The sequence below is a fragment of the Cryptomeria japonica genome, chromosome 7, assembly GCF_030272615.1.
Source record: "Cryptomeria japonica chromosome 7, Sugi_1.0, whole genome shotgun sequence".
Taxonomy (NCBI): domain Eukaryota; kingdom Viridiplantae; phylum Streptophyta; class Pinopsida; order Cupressales; family Cupressaceae; genus Cryptomeria; species Cryptomeria japonica.
This window is the reverse complement of record NC_081411.1, coordinates 373,365,234-373,388,150: the sequence shown is the minus strand read 5'-3', so window position 1 is coordinate 373,388,150 and position 22,917 is coordinate 373,365,234. Positions and strand designations below refer to the sequence as shown.

At 39.3% G+C, this 22,917-nt stretch overlaps 1 protein-coding gene across 1 annotated transcript; it reads left to right on the top strand.

The window, feature by feature from the left end:
- Positions 1 to 9,996: 9,996 nt before the first annotated feature.
- Positions 9,997 to 10,524, top strand: LOC131069894 (uncharacterized). Its single transcript, XM_059208701.1, has one exon. The coding sequence runs from the start codon at positions 9,997 to 9,999 to the stop codon at positions 10,522 to 10,524; it is 528 nt and encodes a 175-aa protein (XP_059064684.1).
- The last annotated feature ends 12,393 nt before the right edge of the window (positions 10,525 to 22,917 follow it).

The window sequence follows — 22,917 nt, the reverse complement described above, 5'->3', positions numbered from 1 at the left end:
CCTTATCTCTCATCCAAAACCTACAAAACCAAAAGAAATTAAGTTAGAATCCTCATTTTGAGCATGAATTTTGAAGGTTTGATGGAAAAGTGTGCTCTGATTCTCCACTTCCTCAACACTTTTAACTTTGAACAAGTTGCGAACACTTAGAAATTTTAGAAACCCTTGAAAAATCAATCTGATTTGAAGGTTTCAGAGTGAAGTTTGTCTTTGATGGATAACTTATTCCCAAAATCTGTGAAATAAATGTTGAAATCAGATTCAAATTCTAGAAAATATGTGAAAGTTAGACTAAGCCCCTGAAAATATCCTCCAAAATATTGAAAAGTGGATTGAAAACCACCGAAGATGCCTTGAATTCTTGATCTAGAATACCCCTGTCACCTTGAGAAATAGATGAAAACCCTTGTTTGCCTTCTCCTCAATGCCTTAGAAATTTTTTGAACTGCTCTAGAGGCTCTGAAAATGCTTTGGAATACCTGAAACAATCTTTCTTCAAGTGTCTTGTTCTCCAATTTCAAACTGCTTGGATGAGAGAAATGAATGAATGATTTGCTATAAGTATAAACTCCAAAGAGTTCAATTTCTGCATTTAGAAACACGATTCATCTTTTCCGAATTGAACTTATCTTGTTTATATTCTCGTGATCTTATTTCTTTATCAATTTTAGTTCTTTGAGAAAGTTTTTATTTATTTTTATTTTCGTTGAGTTTAGTCACTTGGGAAAGTTCTGATTTTGAATCAAGTATGAGTTCAGTTCAATAAAAAAGTTTCTATTTTGAGATTGAGTTGAAAAACAAAACTTTCTTCTTTCCTTTAGCATATTTTGAAACTTTCTTTCTTGAATTCTTTGTTTGAACTTAAATACTTGATAGTTGGGCGGACTTTGTGAAGTTTGTTTCTATTTGCACTTGAGGTAGGGCAGACTTCACTGATTTCATGACTTATTATCACCTCCATGGCAGACTTTTCCACATTCATGATTCTTCTCTTTGGGCGGGGTTGAGGAGACTTATGCACCATTCTTGTTATTGCTTCACACCCCAAGGTGGACTTTATCAAAGTTGTGCACCTTTCACTTAATCAAGGGCAGACTTCTCCACACTTAGGAACTGCTGGTTGCAAGGTAGGATGGACTTCACTGGTCTCATGCACCTTACTTTCAGCCAAGGGCGGACTTCACTGATATCGTGCACCTTACATTCAACCAAGGGCAAACTTCACTGATCTCATGCACCTTACATTCAACCAAGGGAAGACTTCATCCATCTTAGGCACCAAGGAGGGCGGGCTTGGTGAAGTTCATACTCATATCTTAGGTAGATTTCATCATTTCCTTGCACCATTCACAAGTTGCTTCTTACATTCTTGGGTGGTCTTTATCAAAGTTGAGCACCTTAGAAGGGTGGACTTGCTCAAACCTTTGTACTTCTCCCACATGCCACTTCCTTTCCTTTGGGTGGACTTGATTTGATTCTTGGCATCACTTCATACACTTAACCATATTTTCCTTATCTCAAGGCAGACTTAGATTGATCTTTGCACTTCACTCATTACCTTGGGCAGAGTTCAATTTACTTAGGAAACCTTTCATCTGCACCTGTAGTGTCATAAAATTGCGACCCCTGCAATTTTAACCACTTTTTAGGTCCTCACCTTGGCGACAACTTCTTCTTCCCCAACCAAGGCCTCTTTCAACATTTTGACCCCTTGACCCCTTCTTGCTTGAGCCCTGAGATAGCCGCAGGACCCTATCTGAGGCCCAAGATAGGGCAGGATAGGGGCATGGCGCCACTATCCCATAGCCTTAGGACCCTATCTGAGGCCCAAGATAGGGTAGGATAGGGGCATGGCACCAGTGTCCCACCCTCTTAGGGCACCCCCAAGATAGGTTCCCCCGGTTCTATCTGCACTTTGGGATCCCAAATCTTCTCTTTGTCAGCCTCTGGTGGATGGAAATTAATCCTCTAGGCATGTATAAAAGGGAGTTGGTCTTCTCATTTGTAGATAGACGACATACATGAATAGGTGACACACGAAATACATGATAATTGAAAGGTCTTCATCAATCATTCAATTCTTCTTCATTCATCCCTTGGAGCAACATTACAACATTCATTTGCAAGCATGTGTGTGTGTTAGGATTTTGTCATGTTACATGCCATTTCATGCAACACTTGTGATTACATTCAAGAAGCAAAGCAACCATTATCAACAAATTGCAGATCTACAAGGTATACACTTCTATTATTTACATTCAAGCATTTGCAATTACTTTCTTTCAAGGTTGATTCCTCAACTAGGCTTTAACTAAGGCAAATCCCTATCTACAACCCTTCTTCTCTCATTTTCTGTGTGTAGGTTGCAGGTGTGCAACTATATTTTTCAGATCTGGACTTCATTTGCAGTGGTAGAAAAACCATTTTCGTTTCGTGGATTTTTCAGAGGACCGTGTGCACTTTCAACATGGTCCCGACCACTTTTCTCCAAATTTGTAGGGCAAATCCGTATCGGTCTAAATATCTTAGATCCGAAGTTACAATGCAATCCAGAACCGGTAGCTCCTCATTTCACTCATTTTATCTCTCTTCTACATAGTCAACAAGTCAACTTTCTCATTTACAAAAGAGGGCAAATCACACTTCCACCCTTGCAACCCACTTGGAATTCACATCCTTGTTTACCTTGGATTTGAATCTAGTGGATTCAAGCCCCTCTTTTGAATGTAAATTTCCTCCAAGCAAAAATCATCCTAGTGACTTCCTTTCTCTCTCCTAGGTTAGGAGTCACTAGGATCCAATTTTCCACTTTACATTTTGGTGAACTTGACGTCTTACACATTGATTCTGACTTCTTATTATTAGATCTGATTAAGTGCAATTTGAATTTCAAATTTTCATTTTCAAGTTTGATCTATTTGCAAATTTTAGAGGTTAATTGCATCAAAACCCTAATTTTTCATTTTGAGGAAGTTAAGCTTGTGAAGTGTAAAAATTTTATTGCTTGTTTCAGATCTAATTTCTATTTCAAAATTACAATTCAAATCTACCTTTTTATTCTGAAAATTCGGTGCTTAAAAAGTAAAACTCTAATTTTTAAGATTCTTCTATTTTCAACCTTTGAAGTTACTTATTTGACTGATCTAGACATCTCCAAATCAGCTGGTTTTTTGGATTCTACAATAAAATCATAATATCTATCATCCCTGAAAATTTTGAAAAAAGTTGGTCAAACCGTGTGTACTTTCAACACGGTCCCTGAATTTTTTCTCAAAATTTTGGGAGACGAAATCGACTGTATTTTTCTGCTTAAATCAAAAAAATTAGTGCACTTTATCAATTCTAACACCTCCTAAAGTCGAAAAAAAATCAAATTCACCACTTTCAAATTTTAAATTAAAAAGGTCCTAATTTTAGATCTTCTTTTCCAGCAAATTAAGATTTTAATTAAGAGACTTTCAATGGCAATTAATAAATTGGATTTACTTGCTCTTTCACATATGATTATATTATTTTTCACATATGCTTATTACAATCATGTGCCGGATAAGAGTTTCTTTCATTTCATGTTACTTCTCTTAATTCATAGCACTTGGTCATATTGTCTTGTTAGGGTTTCAAAATTATTTCCTTTTCAATTACATTTCAAAGCTTTCATGTATCATTTATGTTGTGTTGTAGTGATGTTGTTAACAAAATGCATTTCCTATGTTAATCACCTTAAAGCTTTTGTAGATCCTAAACCTAAATATCCTAACCCTTGTACCTCTCCTAGGGTATCTTATGTGAATGAGATGAGACCTAACACTTTAATCAATGATCTCTTTACAAAAGACAAGCATTGGAAAGTGATATGGGCCCTTCTTCTTCTTCTTCTACACATACCCTTGAGAAAGGGGGGCAAAATCAAAACATTAACATTCTTACATTTTTAGATCCTCCTTATTCTCCCAAGACCTATCTTCAACGTCAAAGTATATGTACAGAGGATGAAGTCATGCATTTTATTCATGATCTTCCCCCTCACATATAAATAACTAAAAATGAGCTTCTAGATGATGAAGATGTTCATCCCCAATCTCCCAAAAAGAATAAGCTTGATAAAGGAAAGGAGATTGTCAATTCACATGATACTCCTTCTTCATCTACAAATCCTTTTCTTCCCCCTTACACATCGGATTTCAAAGAAATCCATGATCCTACTCCTCCATCTAGTCAATAGCAACATTCTTATAGTCCTGACTTTCATATAATAACAAAACAAGGTTTTAAAGGATGGAGAATTGGGAAATTTGAGCAAGGAATTCGTGTCCCTAGAAATCCTCCTACACAAACTATTACAAAATGCCTAGGAAATTATGCTCCTCTTTCTATGGACGAATGCCTTAGGCTCCAAATTTTTTAAAATTATCTTCAAAGACAACAAATCAAAAGAGCCTGCAAGAATGCTTCTTCTTCAAAACGTCCTTTTTGTTCATTTCATCAAACCCATGACCATAATGTTGATGATTGCCTTGATTTTCAAAAATCTATTCAAGTTGGCATAGACAGTGACAAAATTAGAGTTGTGGATAATAATCCTTCTTCTTCTAATGATCCTTCTCCTTTATGTCAAGATGATATTTATCATCCTGAAAGACTAGCTGCAAGAGTTTATTGGAAATTGAAATATGATAGGAACATTTACTTTCCTCCTCAAAAGACAAACAAAGATCTTAAGTAAGTGAAAGGTATTGAATATTGTATTTTTCATGATTTACACTCACATTCTCTTGGGAAATGTTATGCATTTAAGAAATTTGTTCAAAAGCAATATGATCTTGCACGAATTTCTCTTACAATAGATCTAGTCGTCTTCCTTGACATCAAAATAATACCTTAGCACTTCTTTTCTCTTCATGTTGCTCCTCACCCTATAGTATAAATAGTCAACTTAGTTGGGGGCTTTTTATCATTTGTTGATGTTGTTTCAACTTGACACATTTAGGGGTAGCAAAATGAAGTTTATTTTCCTTCTTCTTTCTAAATATCTCTTCTTATTGCATTATTCATTATTAAGATCTCTTTTATTGCATAAGAATCATTCCTATGAGGTGTAATATTCCCCTTTATTTTGAGAAAAGCAAATAAGGGATGGAGGAGCAAAGGAGGACGCTAGGGTTTCTAGGCGGAGGTGCAGCTCGATTGTGAGGATGGGATCAGGACTTTGCACAGAGGGTGTATTAGTGGCCATGGTGTCCTCCGCATTCAAACTAGTGGCATTGGCAAGAGTCGAGAAGGAGTCGGAGGGAGGCTCGCAGTAGGGGGACCAACCGATTTCCTTTTGAGCACGATAAAGCCAAATGGGGCCATTCAAGGTATCTGAACTTCCCGAAATGGACCAAATAGCAGTCGAAGGAAAGGATAAAGAAGAAACTCCAGCGCCCCCTGAAAGACCCCTCTCTGGGTGGGATACCGATAACGACTGAGAACAAGTCGGTAAGTATATGCATTGAATCGGAGGCCTAGAAGGAATCGGTACTTTTTCTGTGCGAAAGAACCTTCTTCATGAAATGGGGAGGCGAATGGCTAGCTTTTCCCATAGTGAGAAACTGGGTCAATGAAGAATGGGGTAACCACTTTGAGATAAAAACTCTTACTAATGGGTTTTTTCTTATCATTGTAGGTTCGGCTGAGGAGAAGACTGCTCTAATGGAGTCGAGGCCCTTTTTGATGTCGGGAGTTGGTTTTTATATAAGGGATTGGACCCCTAATTTTGACCCAAGACAAGCTACTATTGAGGAAATTCCTGTGTGGATAAGACTGTACAAGCTCCCTCATGAGTATTGGAAGGAGGAAATCTTTAAGAGTGTAGGGGAGAAAATAGGGAGATTTATCAAGTCAGATGAAGTGGTTGATAAGCTCAGTTCATGCATGTATGCACAGATCTGTGTTATGTGGAAGCCGCGTCTTGGGATACCAAAGGTTGTTGAAATGAGGTCTCCAGAAGGAGTTTGGAGACAAGATATAGAAATCGACGAAATCATAGTCAAATGCAAGATTTGTAAAGAATGGGGCCATGAGGATCAAGACTATTTGTCAGGTCAAAAGGGTAAAGGAAAGGCAGATCATGCTACGGAGGAGAAGCTATTAGTTGGTGCGGTTGTAGATCAAAGCTTGGGAAATATCAATCCAAGTTTTGTATCGGAGGCCGCAAGCGATGAGGTCATTTGCCTTTGCTCAGATATTCAAGTAGGGGTGGAAGAACTTTTTGACTCCAACCCAAGCCAGGAGAAGCTACATCAGGCCTTTGTGTTGGATGGAGATAAGTCCGTTGTGCTGGTGTCGGGGGGATTGCCTGAATAGGTTGTTGAGTTCTCTCGCAGGCAAGGACTTAGTTTGGGAGAAGAGAAAGAGGATCAAGTGAGTAAGGGCAGTGGCTGGGATGGTGATTCTCGAATTGAAGGGAAGCGGCTGGAGATAGGTGTTGGGCCTGTTGAAAAGGAAAGCGAAATAGGGGGAGGGTATCCATCTCAGCATAGATTCTACAACACCTCGGCGGATGGGTTGAAGTACCAGGAGATGAGTGAAAGTGCTAAGTCACTGGTAGTAGTTGAGGACCTTAGTGTGAATGCAAAAGGAAATATAATAAGATACAAGGACATTCACATGTCTCCGAGTAAGGGTAATGGAGTAACAGGAGAGTTGGAGTCTGAGGAGGAGGAAGGTTTAAGTGACGATTCTCTAGGACTGTCAGCAGAAGTAGGGGAGACAGAAGTTAGGACCATCAAACAGTCTAATTTAAATCCCCCTAAGTCTAAAGGAAATTTGAGAGGTAGAAAGAATAGATAGAGATTTATTCTCTCCTGGGCTTTTGAGATCCAGGAGAGACTTATTCTCTCCTGGGCAGCAATGAGAGACTTATTCTTTTGAGATCTAGGAGAGACTTATTCTCTCCTGGGCAGCAATGAAGTTCCTAACTTGGAATGTCAGGGGCTGCAATGCCCCTAACAAGTGTCGTCTTGCCAAAAGAGGTTTTGACCAGGCCAAGCTGGAAGTAATTTGTATTCAGGAAACTAAGTTGGGTCGTGATGCTGCTGCTTGCATTTTTCGGGGTTAGGCAAAAATGGTCGGGTCACTTTGTGGATTCAGATGGGGCGTCAGGTGGTTTGGGCATTTTGTGGAATTCATTGGCTGTTCATGTGGAAGTTGTGTCAAGCTCTAAGTATTGGCAGATGGTTAAGGTGATTTCAAAGACTATTAATTTCTCTTGCTTTCTTGTTAATGTCTATGGGCCGACTTTGGCTATAGAGAAGTGTAAATTATGGGAGGATGTCTCCAGGCGCCTTGAGGAAGTGAGGCCCCTTTTAGCCATCATAGCTGGAGATTTCAATGCCACCCTCTCTTCCTCTGAGAAGCGTGGAGGGGTGAGGAGATTGAGCCAGTCACATTTGGATTTCCAATCCTTTGTTAACGACAACGCTCTTCTAGAAGTGGTTGCTAAAGGAGGGGATTTCACTTGGACTAATAGGCGTAGAGGTTTTTCCAATATTCCTTAGAAATTGGATAGATTCTTCCTTGCAGGAGATTGGAGTGTTGCCCTGGTTGTTTTTGAGGCTGAGGTACTTGCCATCTCAAGGTGAGACCATTTTCCAGTCTCCTTGGTTGTGCAGAATGATGTTGTCCCAATTCGATGTCCCTTCAAGATGGAAAAGATGTGGTTTAGGGAACCGAGTTTTAAAGAGCTGGTAGTGGGGTGGTGGAAGGAAGCCCCAGTGGTGGAAGGGTTCCTGGCCTATCAATTTTTCAAAAAGCTTAGCTATGTGAAGCAGAAATTAAAATCTTGGAATAGGGAGGTGTTTGGTAATATTTTTGATGAGAAGAGAAGACTCGAAAGTGATCTGGGGGCCTTGAATGCTAAAGTCATGGCAGATGGAATGGATGAAGTGGATTTCCTGACAGAGAAAGACCTTCTTAGTAGGTACGAAGAAGTTTTGCAAAGAGAGGAGATCTATTAGAAATAGAAGTCGCGTGTTAATTGGCTGAGAGAGGGTGACAAAAATACGAAATTCTTTCATAGTTCAGTGAAAGTGAGGTGAAGTCTTAACAAAATTCTTTCTTTGAGGCTTGAGGATGGTTTGGTTATTGAAGACCCAGATAGTATAGGTAAAGAGGATGTGAGTTTCTTTGATAATTTGTGGAAGAAGAATGGGATAGCCCAGTCGGGGGTTCAGGTGGAGCTTCTGGAGCTAATCCCTCCTTTAGTTTCCAGGAGGACAACTCCAAGCTGGAGGAGCTTGTTTCTCTGAAGGAAGTTAAAGCCGTGGTGTTTGGGTTGGGTGGGGAGAAGGCACCAGGCCCAGATGGGTTTCAAGCGTTCTTTTTCCAATCCTTCTGGGAGGTGCTTGGAGAGGAGCTGCTTGTAGTGGTTGAAGAGTCTAGATCTAGAGGCTTTGTTTTGAAGGAATTCAACTGTATGATGGTGGCGCTCATTCCTAAAAAGGCCAAGCCGGCTGGGATGGAGGAGTTTCATCCAATTTCATTGTCAACACCATCTACAAAATCATTTCAAAAGTTGTTGCCAATAGGCTTAAGTTAATTCTTGATAAGTTGATCTCCTGTGAGCAAAGTGGTTTTACCCCTGGAAGGAATATTGTGGATGGGGTGATTGTGGCCCATGAAGCTATCCATACGGCGATGAAGGGTAGACAGAGGAGAATGATTTTAAAGCTTGATATCCGGAAAGCCTATGATAGGGTGGACAGGTCTTTTCTTGTGGCTGTGTTGGAAAGATTTGGTTTTGGTGAGTCCTGGATTAAGTGGATTTCTAGTATGATTATGTAGTTCTCAACTTTGGTTTTAGTTAATGGCAGCCCTCATGGCTTCTTTTCAACATCTAGGGGTATTCGGCAAGGGGATCCAATATCCCCCTTTCTCTTCATTTTGATGGCTGAAGTTCTTGGACGATCAATTGTTGGTAAGAGAGATCAAGGGTTGTGGAAGGGTATTGAGATTGCTCAAGGGGTTGTCCCCACAACTCATTCTCAGTTTGCGGACGACACCTATTTGTTCAGTGTTGCTTCTATGCGCGAGGCCTTGTTCATGAAGAAAGTCTTGGATAGATTCATGGGGGTGACTGGTCAGGATATAAACTAGCTCAAATTAGAGGTTTTTTTCTTTCATACGGAAGGTTGGTTACAGAGAGCTATTGCTAGAGTGTTCGGGATAAAGATTGGTCCACTCCCTGTTAAGTTCATTGGCATGCCGCTCTTTGCTGGAGCAGGAAAGTCGGAAATGTGGAAAGAGTTGCTTGATGGTTGTAAAGCTAAGATGGAGGGCTGGAAGAGTAAGTGGCTTTCTTTGGCTGGGTGTATCCTAATGCTGAAGACAGTTGTTTCGGCTATGCCTATTTTCCCAATGGCTTGCTTCAAACTACCAGCCTCTATCATCAAGAATATGTAGCAGAAGATGAGGAAGTTTTTGTGGAATGGTAGTCAGGATCAGGATAAAGTTCCTCTCATGGCTTGGGATAGAGTTTGTAAACCCAAAGGTGGGGGAGGGGCAGGACTCCGTGATTGGAAGATTATCAATGAGGCCATGGGGGCGAAGTTGGTTTGGCAAATGTATAGTAAACCGGAATAGAGATGGGTCAGAATTTTACAAGCTAAGTATTTGGATAGCAGGGAAAAGGAAAGGATCCTAACAGTGAGAGACCCCCCAAGAGGGTCAACTTTGTGGAATTTTTTGGTGAGTTGTAGAAGCCTGATAACAAATCACATTTCTTCGCAAATTGGTGATGGGCGTAAGGCGAACTTTTGGCAGGATTCCTGGGATGGACATCCATCTTTAGAATCCCAGGCTCTTTAGCAGATAGTTTTAAAGACTGGACAGGTTTGGGGCTCTAAGGTGTACAATTTTTTGTCGAATGATACGCCCCTACCAGGGCAGAGAAGGAGTTGGAAAGACCCTAGGGATTTAAATTTGGGGGAAGCGGAGGAAAGGTATCTGCGCAAGATCATGGGTAACCATGAGGTTTCATTCTCAAAGGAGGAGGATGAAATTATTTGGTGCGGGTCGAAGAATGGTTGTTACTTGGTGAAGGTGGGAATCACTCTTTTGGAAAGAGATGCCAAGGTGAAGGAATGGGAATCTAAGATTTGTTGGAACAATGCGTGTCTTCTAAAAGTTGGAGCCTTTGCATGGCTGGCTGGCAATAAGCGGATTCTTTCTGGAGATCGCCTGAAGAAAATGGGGTTTGCAGGTCCTTTTCGTTGTGTTCTATGTGAAAAGGCTGAGGAGGATGTGGATCATCTTTTGCTAAATTGTGAATTTGCTCAGAAGGCGTGGCTTTTCGGGTTGCAGAGATTGAATTGGATGGACCCCATGGCTGGGAAATTGTGTGAATGGTTGGAATCTTGGCCGAGTTTGGGTAAAAATTCCATCTTTGCTGCTATTTGGAAGATCTTGCCCTCTACCGTGTTATGTGAACTCTGGAAGGAGCGAAACCAGAGAGTGTTTGATGGTAGAGCGGAAAATTGTCAGTAGTTTTTGACTAGACTGGAGAGGGCCATCTCATAATTGGTTACGAATGCTACCTCTAATGTGAATCTAGCCAAGACTCCTTTCTCACAAGCAGATGCTAAATTTTTGTTGAATTGGCCTCTTGTCAAATTCAGGCCTGTTAATGGGTTGTTGAGGGCTAATCTTTAGAGTAAGGGCAATCTAACCCCGAAGTGGACTCCACCTAAGAAGGGGTGGATTAAGATTAACTTTGATGGAGCATCACGGGGCAATCTAGGGCCTTCGGGTGCTAGGGTGATTGCTCGAGATGATCATGGTAACATTCTGGCCATTGTGGCCAAGTGATTGGTGGATGGATCGAACAATGTTGCCGAATGTCAAGCTATGGTGGAAGCTATACTTATGGCTTGGAAGTTGGGAGTCAAGAAACTTCATTTAGAAGGTGATTCTCAAGTAGTGGTGAATGGGATTGCGTGAGGGCGATTGGAAGCGTGGTTTCTAGATAAGCAGGTGCGTAGGATGCAATTGCTACTGAACAATTTTGAAGATTTTAAAATTACCCATGTCCTGAGGGAGGCTAATTTGGAAGTTGACAAACTTTCTAATGTGGGAGAAAATGGTTCCTTGGAAAAAAAATTTAGCATGTATGAGGACTTTAGAGATTGTAGTCTTCTTGAGTAAGACTTGAGTTGATGGCTTTGGAAAAGTGAACCCAAGTTCAAATTGTTGTGACCACTCACAACCTTAGCACCGTGGGAATTTAAGTCCCTCATGGTGTGTGTTATTCAATATTGTTGCAAGTGGCCTCGAAGTGTTGGTTGATGATGGAGGTGTGCGGAGGGAGTGATTGGCGATGATGTTGGGATTACTGTGAAGCGTGTGAAGCTTTCATGACAAGAGATGGAGGCAGCCTTGAAGTCCCTTGTGTGATGATTCTTGACATTTTGTGGGAAAGCTTGGTTTTTAACGGAGTGCTCAGGGTTATTTCTGTGTAGCGGAGAGATTGAATGGAGGCAAATTTTTCGTCGGAGTCGGACGGACAACTGCTTGCTTTTCGAGGGCCGATTTCGAGCATTAGGCTTTCGAACGTTTTCAGAGTGGATGGAGATGTCTTCTGGAGGGCAATTCGGCTCTTGTTGGGAGAGGAATTTCTTTCCCAGGACTGGCGACCCAAAACAAATCTTGACATCTCATCTCTGTTTACTACTTTGGCCTTGCAGGTGGGGAAGTCGAAGGAGGAAGTGCAGCGGATCGCTTCATTGGTTTTACGACCCAAATGGTCAAGAGGCTTACAGGATGTGGTGGCCCGTTCTGACATTGGTGTGAGGTTGAGGATGGCGGAGGGCCCAAGCATGAGGATTGGGGTGGATGTTGGGGAATTGTAGCCTTTTGTAGTTTGGTCTGCTTCTCGGCCAATTGCTGCGCAGGTGGAGGATGCAAGAAATGGCTAGGTGGAGATTGTGAACTTTGTTCACCAGTTGGGGCCGACTAAGCGTTTCAATATCCGTGGGAAGGTGACTCCCATTCGATCTGAGGCCCCCCTGGATGAGAATGGGAGGCCTCTGGTTTGACATCAGCTCCCAAAGAAACCAGAGAAGGTGGTGGAGCGTGGGTCGTTGTGTGGAGGAAGGCCTGGAATGGTGCCAGGTGGTGGGATTGAGCAGCAGGTGGTTGGTTCTATCAGGGGTATTCCCAATTTCTCAAGAGAGGAAGCTCTGGGATGGTTTCATAGTTAGGCTGGGTTTGCTGGGGTTAGTGGTGTGGTCCTTTTTTGTATTCGTAAGTAACCCTTTTTGTGACTATGGGTCTTAGTAGGTAGATGCTTAGGTTTTTTATAGTAGGGGCGTGACCCCTTGGATTTGCAGATTATCTTTCTGCCCCTTGAATGTAATACTTCTCTTTCAAAGCAATATATTATTATATGTTATCGATCAAAAAAAAAAAAAAGAATCATTCCTATGAGTGCATATAATTGTTCTTGGGTTTTCCTCTTTGCTTGAGAATAGTTTCTTTAATGGGTAGTGTACTTCTTCTCATTCTTTCATTCTCTTTGAAAACTTACCTCTTCTATGCTCTTGGTTATTCACAAGTTGGATATGCCCTTTGGCATAGAATGATCTCTTGAGAAGTATGTATCCCTTCCTTGAGAGGATTTGTTCCATTGGGAGGGCATATTACTTGAAAATAATCACCATCAAAAGATGTGTAACATTTCTTCTTACCCTCCTCACTTGGGGGGCAAGGATTTTCTCTCCTTATTTCCTTCTTTTTTATCTCATGTATCACTATTTCCTTTCGGGGTTGCATTCTTCATATGTGATTATTGTTTTTTTATGATGGTACGCTTTTATGATTAATCCCCCTTGGGGAATATGTGATGCTTTTCCTTTCGAAGATTAGCACTTCTTGAGACATGCATTCATGAAAGTAAATTGTGCATTTGGTTATGTTTAATCTATCTCTAGAAGATTGTGTAAGTTCTTCTTATTGTCCCTTCACTTGGGAGGCAATGATCCCTCTCTCTCTCTCTCTTTCTCTAGGGATCCACTTTTCTTTATTTTGTGAATGGTGTGAGTTATATTGCTTGATGTCATTCCTTGTGTGAAATAGATGTTGTTTTCTCAAGGGTTCTCTCTTATACAAGAGGTGTAAGTCCTTGACTACAACCACTTTCACACTTGATAATGTACATCTATGATAAAATCACCCATCCTTCTTTGGGGCTAAAACTGAGTCATCCCTCATCAATAATCCCTTTCCCCTAGAAATAGGAGGAAGGATTGCATTCTTGTTTTCTCCTTCGCTTTGTTCTAGAAGATGTTATATTTGTCTAAGACAATTTCCCTTGGAGGGAGATGTCTTTTAAACAAAGATCTCTTCTCCTCCAAGAATCTCCTTTACACTTACAACAAGATATCTCTTTTCAACTATCTTATCCTTTCTTGATGAGTATTCTCTCTCTTGTTGGGATCTATAGCATTGTTGCATAACGGGTATCTTCTTTGTGATGAAGGTAGGTATCCTTGTTCTACTTTCCTTAAGATATAAACATCAACCTATGCTGACACCTTAAGGGGGGTTACCCACATGGCTCCATTGTACTATACTTCTCTTGTGCATTGTACAGTGGGACATTATTGGAACCAGAGCACAAAATCTTAGAGAAATATATCATCATTTTTCTCTTGTACAGTAAGTCATTCTCGGAACCGGAGCACAAACTTTTAGAGCGATATGACACTGCTTTTTTTTGGTATAGTGGGTCATTCTCGGAACCAGAGCACAGAATCTTAGAGCGATATGTCTTCACTTCTTATTTTCTTGTACAATGGGTCATTCTTGGAACCAGAGCATGGACTCTAAGAGTGAGATGACGCCACTTTTCTCTTATGCAAGGTGATTATTCTCGGAACCAAAGCACAAACTCTTAGAGTGAGATGTCATGCCTTTCTTGGCATTTGTACTATACATTCTACATAGGTTGTAGCATACTTAGGCATAGACTCATATGAGGTGCTTCAAACCTCACTTTCACACACACACATGCTTGACATTGGGTGGAACTAACGATGTATCACTCTCCTCTCTTACATGGATCACCCAGACAGACTCGGGGGGATAGATTTCCATGTCCTTCTCCCCATGGATCACCTAGTTTTAGGGGCAAGATGTCCATGGTTTCTCTCTTGTTTGCTTGTCTTCTCATGGATCACCAAAGTGTGTATTCATGTCATCTCTCTCCTTCCTCTTATTAACCCATAGTTTTACTATTGATGGTTCATGGATGGTGTTAGATTTTCCCTTTTATGTGATCGCTTGTGTTTATGTGATGGCATTTGTCCTTGTGTTTCAATTAGTTGTTAAGACATTTGAGTATCGAGGTCTCTTCAGATAGTTGGTTTGTGGTCTTTTGTCTTGTGTTTGTTGTGTGTCTTTTGTGCTTGGTCTTGTTCTTGTTTTCCATGTCCCTTTTGGTTTTGTGTGTTCTTGCATATGTTTGAGTGAGTTAAGATCCTAAGATTGGGGGCTTTTGTTCCTCGAGATTAGCGATGTCTTATACTCCTTGAGATCTTGCTTTGGATCTCTCATCTTCATCTCTCTTTCTTCTACATTACCGACAGTATTGGCGTAAGACATACTCCAGCTAAAGTGGGGGCTAAATGTAGTGTCATAAAATTGTGACCCCTACAATATTAACCACATTTTAGGTCCTCACTTCGATGACGACATCTTCTTCCCCAACCAAGGCCTCTTTCTATATTTTCACCCCTTGACCCCTTCTTGTTTGAGCCTTGAGATAGCCTCAAGAACCTATCCGGGCCCCAAGATAGGGCAGGATAGGGGTGCGGCGCCCCTATCTCACCCTCTTAGGGTGGCCCCAAGATAGGTCCCCCCGACCCTATCTGCACTTCGGGATCCCAAATCTTCTCTTTGTCAGCCTTTGGTGGATGAAAATTAATCCTCTAGGCATGTATAAAAGGGAGTTGGTCCTCTCATTTGCAGATAGATGACATACATGAATAGGCGACACACGAAATACATGATAAGCGAAAGGTCTTCATCAATCATTCAAGTCTTCTTCATTTTTCTCTTGGAGCAACATTACAATATTCATTTGCAAGCATGTGTGTGTGTGTTAGGGTTTTGTCATGTTACATACCATTTCATGTGACACATGTGATTACATTCAAGAAGCAAAGCAACCATTATCAACAAATTGTAGATCTACAAGGTATACACTTCCATTGTTTACATTCAAGCATTTGCAATTACTTTCTTTCAAGGTTGATTCCTCAACTGGGGTTTGACTGAGGCAAACCCCTAATACAAACGTTCTTCCCTCCTTTTTTGTGTGTAGGTTGCAGGTGTGTGGTTGTATTTTTAGATCTAGACTCCATTTGTAGTGGCCGAAAAACCCTTTTCGTTTCACGGATTTTTCAGAGGACCGTGTGCACTTTCAACACGGTCCCGACTACTTTTCTCCAAATTTGTAGGGTAGATCCATATCAGTCTAAGTATCTCGATCCAAAGTTACAATGCAATCCAGAACTAGTAGCTCCTCATTTCACTCATTTTATCTCTCTCTTCTACATAGTCAACAAGTTAACTTTCTCATTTACAAAAGAGGGCAAATCACACTTCCACCCTTGCAACTCACTTGGAATTCGCATCCTTGTTTACCTTGGATTTGGATCTAGTGGATTCAAGCTCATCTTTTGAATGTAAATTTCCTCCAAGCCAAAATCATCCTAGTGACTTCCTTTCTCTCTCCTAGGTGGGGAGTCACTAGGATCCAATTTTCCACTTTATAGCAGCATAGGGAGGACTTTGTCTATTTCAATGACCACTTCATATTGTTGGGCGAACTTCCATGAATTTGTGCACTTCATGTTATACTATTGGGTAGAATTGGAGAGATATGTGCACCTTGACTTTAACCAAATTTCTTTCTCCTCAAGGTAGACTTTTTTGACTTTGGGCACCATAATATCCTTCTAGAAGTCAGGAACTTCATACATGCTTCCTTCATATCCTTTGGGCGGACTTACCTTGCTTCATGACTCATTACTTCCAAGGTGGACTTTATCACTTCCTTGCACCATTTCCTAGGGCAGACTTGACAAATTTCATGCCCTTCATACCCTCTCTCTCTAGGGCGGACTTTAGGGCAGTTAGGAACCATATGCAGGTTAGGTGAACTTGGAGGGAACCATGGCCATGCTGATCTAGGGCGGAATTAGACACATTTAGTAACCATCTTCATATCCTTGGGTGGACTTTGTGATCATTAGGAACCAAGGATAAGCAAACTTCAATAATCTTGTGCACCAAGGTAAGGGCGAAGTTCATCATTCTTGTGCACCTTTCACTTCTACAAGGGTAGACTTTCTCAACTTCATGACTCATTGCTATTACCTCCAAGGCAGACTTCATGAATTTCAAAAAATGATGAAATCAAAACTTTGAATCTCCATAACTAGAACACTTATTCCCAGATTGCCTTGAAATTCAAAAACCACTCTTCAATCATCCCTTGAATTCCTCATGATCCCTAAAATTTAGGAATTTGGCTTTTTGATCAAAACTTGGATTTTAGGAGGAATTTGACAATTGTTTTCACTGCATCTCAGTGTTGGTAGTGCAAACCCTAGATCCCCTTTCCCAAAATAGAAAAAGCAAGCATACCTAAAAAATAGGAAAAACTTTCTAAAAATAGCCATTTTAGGGATCATGCTCAAATTGCCAAAAATGAAACTTCCTAAAAAATAGGAAAAAGCAAAAAAGCAAAACTTTCCAAAAATAGAAAGTTGTCCAAATTAGCTCAAATCAATTGTGATCTTTGTCCTTTGGGATTTCTAGACACGATGATGACATCTAGACTCTGTTCTAATCATGACTTGCACACACTGACTCATAATGTTCAAAACTCAAGTCATTCAAAACTGACAAACTTAATGCGAGATGTCATAAGGCTCTAACAAAAACCCTATAAAGCAGGAAAAAAGGAGGGTCCCCATTTGCAATGGGCGATGTGTGAAAAGGTCACAACAAAAAGGACAAAAATGAGATCACTCCAGATGAGTATGATGTTGCAACAATTATTTTGGGTGTGCTAACAGGGCACAAGTGATAGAAGAATTTGATGAGTCTTCCTTAGCACTGAAGGAGTTGTTGAAGAAAGTGGAAGAGAAAAATAGGAAGTTGAAGAGTGAGAAAAAAGCCTTATGTGAGTATGTATGATGCTTGATGCATCCATTCAGAGAGGAAGATCCGAAATTTTCCCCCCCTCTTTTGTTCCGAAGGAATCAATGAATGGAATTGAAGACAAGGAAAATTGCTAAATGTTCTAAGGAATGGGTAGAAAATGTATTCACTTTAGCTTGCAAATTCATTAAAGATGTATCATTTCTATTGGAGGATCTTGGCCATCCTTGGTAAATTGGAAAGCGTGGACAATTCATGGGAGGATACACACATTTATCTAGACTTGACTATTCCATGTCTTGAGGCACTAATGGAGATTCCTAGGGGGGCGTTAATAGATGGAGAAGTCATCAGAGAAAATGAAGCATATTACTTCCCTTAGTGTTTCTATGCAATAAGTATTGGAAAGGAATTCTTTGAAAGATCTAATATGGAGTTAGCTCTATTGAGGACAATGGTCAAGAAAATTCAGGAGGATATCCTCAATATGGTCGAAGCATTGTTTGCAAAAACACTATCTGACAAAGAGTTGATAGTGGACAATCTGAAGGACAAATTGCATGAGTTCTTGTTCGTAGAATCCTTCTTGAAGGAACATCTGGAAAATATCTCCTTTCTCTCAAGCGCAATGCACAAGACTCAGGAGACTGTGCCAAGGTGGGAGAAGTTTTTCTCCAAGTGTGAAAAGGATACTGCCATATTAGAATACAAGTTGGAGATTGTGTTGTGTCTCGATAGGAGAGCTCGAGGCTGTCATGACTAGATTCATCATATTTTCCATCAGGGAGAGAGATAATGGTCATCCTATTTTAGATCTAAATCTATTAAATGCATCATGGAGTGATGGGCTATTTAATGCATAGTGGGCTTTTTAATGGATTAGTGGGTCATTTAATGCAAAATGGATGCCTTATTTAGGAGGGGATGGGTTATTAAATGCAAATAGGCGTGATTCCTTATTTATGACCATGCCCCCTACTTGGTGTCACATTTGGTCATTCTTGGCTAAAACCTAATTAGAGTTTTTAATGGTAGATCTTAGCCATTAATCTTATTGTAATATAGACTGTCCATTTTCATTTTGGGGCTTATAAAAGGGGTTCACCCCTTCATTTGTAAAAAAGGGAGAATTTGTAAGAAATTGTTGCTATAAGTTGTCAAGATAATAAAAGTGATCCTTTGATTTTGGTGATTACTTGAGCTATTTTGAATTTGCATGGTTTCTCTTCCTCACTTAGATTAGATTTGTTTCAATTTGTTAGATTAAACACTTTGGTTTTAATGGAGAATGTGATGGTGTTTGATGAATCTCTATAGGTCATATTTTTTTCACTTAGATGTTTTCTATTTGTACTATAAAGTTGGCCCGAGCTTCCCATTTTATGGATGCTTAACTGCAATTGTTATTGCTCATTGTTCATTATGATGGTATTCATTGCAATATGAAAATCTCTTGCATAACCCTTGGAATATTGCACTGGTCCTAGCATAGTTGTAGTTGATCTTCTATTAAAGTCATCATCCTTAGCTTTAGAATAGTATTTCTCAACCTTTTCCTATTTACTTTCCGCATTTTATTCATAAAACATTTCCAAAAGAGCTATCTATTGCTAAATCATTCATAGTAACTCCTTGAAATACAAATTTGTTTGCCTTATTCACCGCATGTAAGTCCCCCTTGGATTACCAGCAAAACATCAAGCCAAATGAGCTCATATCCAACATAAAGTCGCAAGTTCACAATAGGAATCTTGGAGCCGCCTCTATGATCTTCACAATATTAGCATACAAGTGGTCTTTTCTCAAGAGAGGATAGAGTGACCATTGGAAACTTAATTCTATGTTGGTGTGGTCATAAAACACTTGTCAACAAATCCCTTTAATGGTCAAGAGGGATTTCTCTTCTTAGAAGAATCGATTCAAGATCTGATAAATGTTTGTGATATTATGTATTACCCCAACTGCCACCTTTGGAGAGGTTTGGAACAAGTGTAAGGCAACACCCAAAAGAAGATAATTAATATTGCACAAAACTAGAATGAAATAAATCTTTAATTGTTTAGAATAATCAACCAACATATGCATGGTTGTATCCCTTGAGAGATAAGGTATATAAGGTAGATTTAGAAGGAATAATCATAAATTTTGGGGAATAGATATTATAATTGTATACAAGTGAACTATAGCCAAATAGGAAAAAAAATCTCCAAGGTAAATTAAGAGTTTTAAGGATGAAACCCCTTAAATTATTTTAGCAAGTTTGGAAGAAACCTGTTAATTGCCATTGCCGAGTTAGGAATGAAAAACCCTAATTTAGATAGATCTGAAAGCACTTTTAAAGTAGACATACACGAGGAATTCATCAAAGTTTAAAGGAGAATTATAGCTTAAATTCAAGATATGATATATTTTTAGAATTGTCATAAATTATTAATCTGAATAATAAATTCGTAATTTTAAACAAAGCCATTATCATTTGAGTAAGAATATTTGTTTTAGGGAAAAAATTAGAAATGTTCTAGAAAAGGACATTACACCACAACCTAGTTAACACTTAGACACACATATCATTTATTTGAGAAGATGGACAAAAATAGTTTATTGTTATGTATTCATCATTCATGGTTTCATGCTAAATTGTATACTTGGATGGGGGAAGCTTCCCAAACCTTAGTGCAGAGGGATACATGCTTATTAAATAAATTATATGACAATATTTGAGGTATTTAACTTTTATCAACCATTAATAATATCAATAACAATATTACCAATAAACACACAAGATCTACAAAATTTAGGACACCGGATTTATATGGAAACCCTTTCAGGAGAAAACCATGGAGGACTTCTTAGATCTATTATCCATATTCAGTCTCAAAAGAAATGAAAAGATCTTTCAATGTCTATAGGCACCAACCCATTGGAGATATCAATCTCCACTTTACAGAATTTGTAGCCATTGACCTAATGAAGACACCAATCCCCACAACTGAGCATAAACTTAGGAAGAGACACCAATCTCATCTTCTTTTAGAAGGCACCAACCTCAAGGATACATGATTTCATCTCCTAGTGTTGCATGTTTAACAAATCATGAACATTCTGTTATTGCTACAGGATATGCTCTGCTACAAGGGTCTACTTTTCTCCTCTACTTTAATCTAATTCGTATTAATCCTTCTTTGCTCATGCAATGGATCTTACATTTTATGATTGCCAAAAAACTTCGTTATATATCAAACTATAACTCAATTACAAGGAGAGGTTAACCCTAAAATAATTTAATTAATTCAGAGAAATGTGTCTTATATTGGCCAAATAGAGATAATTTAAAAATTCATCCATTAAATCCTTGAGTCGGCCATCAAAAAATAATTGACTACCAAAAATCAGGGCATCAAGGTTCACTCTTCCCTCATACCAAAAGTGACTGAAATGTTGAATTGCTAAACCTTGTTAGAGATTGGGGTTTGGGGGTTCATCATACCTCTTTCCATTGTTGACCAAACTTGTTGATTGGTCATGTTGATTGTTGATTGACAAAAAGATAGACCATTTTGGGGGATCTAGGTTCAGAGGTTTCCCTTAACCTCTACAAACTTAACACTTAGTCAAAAGAGTCATGTTGTGACCTAATCACACATCACCTCATTCCAAATGGGGACCCACTACTTTTTAGATCCTCTAGGTCTTTTGGTTTTGGTTCTTTGGGTCATTTCACAACAATCCCTTTAGTCTCCTTGGTTTGCAAGTGTTTTTGATGAATTCTGATCAGGCCTGCAAGTGTTTTGAGCAGATTTGGCTAAGTTTGGAGCTTGTTTTATTTATTTTAGGGTTTTTGCCCTTTAGACTTAGATTTAAGGTCATTTCCTTAGGGTTTTGGAAAATCTAAATGTTTCAATGAAGTCAAGATACTTCAAGGAAGCTACCGGTGAAATTTGAGCAAATTATGAGCACTTTCTATGTTTAGTAAGTTTCATTGTAACCTAGATTGGCCTAATTTTACCAAAAATCAAACTTACTATTTTTAGTAAGTGTCACACTATCTCGGTTTGACCTAATTTAACATTTGGAAGTACGTACTATTTTTAGTAAGTCTATTTTTGGTAGGTTTACCTCAGGTGGTGGTCAGGACACTAAAGGCAGAGCATTCCTGAAAGTCCAAGTCCAAATTGAAAAAGTTGAAAAATTGAGTAAGTTGATCGGAAAAATGGATAAGTATGGAGTTCTATCCTAAAGTGGAAAAAGCATGGAAATCCTTCTAAGGCAGAGAGAAAATCCACTTCAAATCCAAAAGTGGCATCCAAATCCAAGTGATGAGCAAAAATGTTTAAGGCAAGGAGATTTCTTAAGCCTCACAAAATTCCTCTTCCTTGCCAAAAATCCACCCAAGTCTAGATATAGGGCACCAAATTAGGGTCATGGAGGAATTTCCAATTCCTCAAGAGTTCCTCCTACATAGCAAATTTTTGCCCAAAGATGAGCAAGGGTGCCAAAATGGCATGGTGGACGAAAAAGAAGAAAACATAAAAATCCTCCTAGTGGAAATTCCGCCCAAGATTGATAGTGGGCACCAGAACAAGGTAGTGTAGGAATTTTCCTCCATGCAATAAATTCCTCCACAGGGTCAAAATTCTGCCCAAGTTGAGATCAGGGTGCGAAATCAAGAGAAGGAAGGAATTCCTTCCAAAAGTCAAAACCCTCCTTCACAACAAATTAGCACCCAAAATCGAGGAGCGCTAGATAGGGGGTAAGGAGGAATTTTCATTCAAAGAAGAAATTCTTCCATCATGGTGAATTAATGCCCAAGTTGAGAAGGGAGTGCTAGAAAGAGGTAAGGGAGGAATTTTCAAAGTTTTCCAAAATCCTCCACAAGGTAGAAACTATGCCCAAGGAAAAAATTGAGAAAGTAATTCATGGCCAAGGAGGAAAATTTCAAGATTAAAAAAAAATTCTTCTCAGGGATAGATTACGCCGAAGGTGAAGAAATTCCAATGCACGAGGAAAAAATTGATTAGTGAGAATTTTCTCTCTCCTAAAACCCAGAGCTCGAGATGGAAAAAATCCCTTAAAGGTTTGAAAAGTGATTGATTGATCAAAAATCTCCTTCAGAGCAAGATGACAACAAGAACACACAAAAAAATTTATTTAGGATAAAAGAAATCTCTCGACAATAATTTTCTCTCTCCTAAATTCCAGACAAACAAGATTCCTGCAAAAGTGGATAAATTCCTTAAAATTCTCTTAAGGAAAATATTTCAAAATATGTTCATGCATTCGAAAGGGAAAGATTTTCACAATTAATAAGTTGGCAACATGCAAAAGGAATATTCCGCGTTTATGACACACAACTCAAGGATTTTTTGGAGATTTCCATTTTTGAACTCAACATTGATGGTGGGGTCCCATTTGAATGACGAGTTGTCAAGGGAAACATGGTGCATTTCAAATGCAAGTGCCAATTTTTTTTTTTGCCAACTTAACAACTTAGTAGAAGAATTCTATTTAAATGAAGAATTGGAATTCATTTCTCACAACGGTTATTGGAGACATTTGAAGCTAGAGAGAAGTGGAGAAAAGTCAGAAGTAGAGTTTATTATCTTTTCAGAAGTTCTTGTTCTTGGAGGTTTTATTTTATTCCAAGTTTGGAAATTTTTGTAGGCTGGAATTCCTTCCTCATGGAATTTTAAATTTCCTTTATGATGATTTTTA

Excerpts from the sequence above, each read along its gene's own strand:
- LOC131069894 (XM_059208701.1), top strand. The coding sequence starts at position 9,997 with ATGGGTAACCATGAGGTTTCATTCTCAAAGGAGGAGGATGAAATTATT.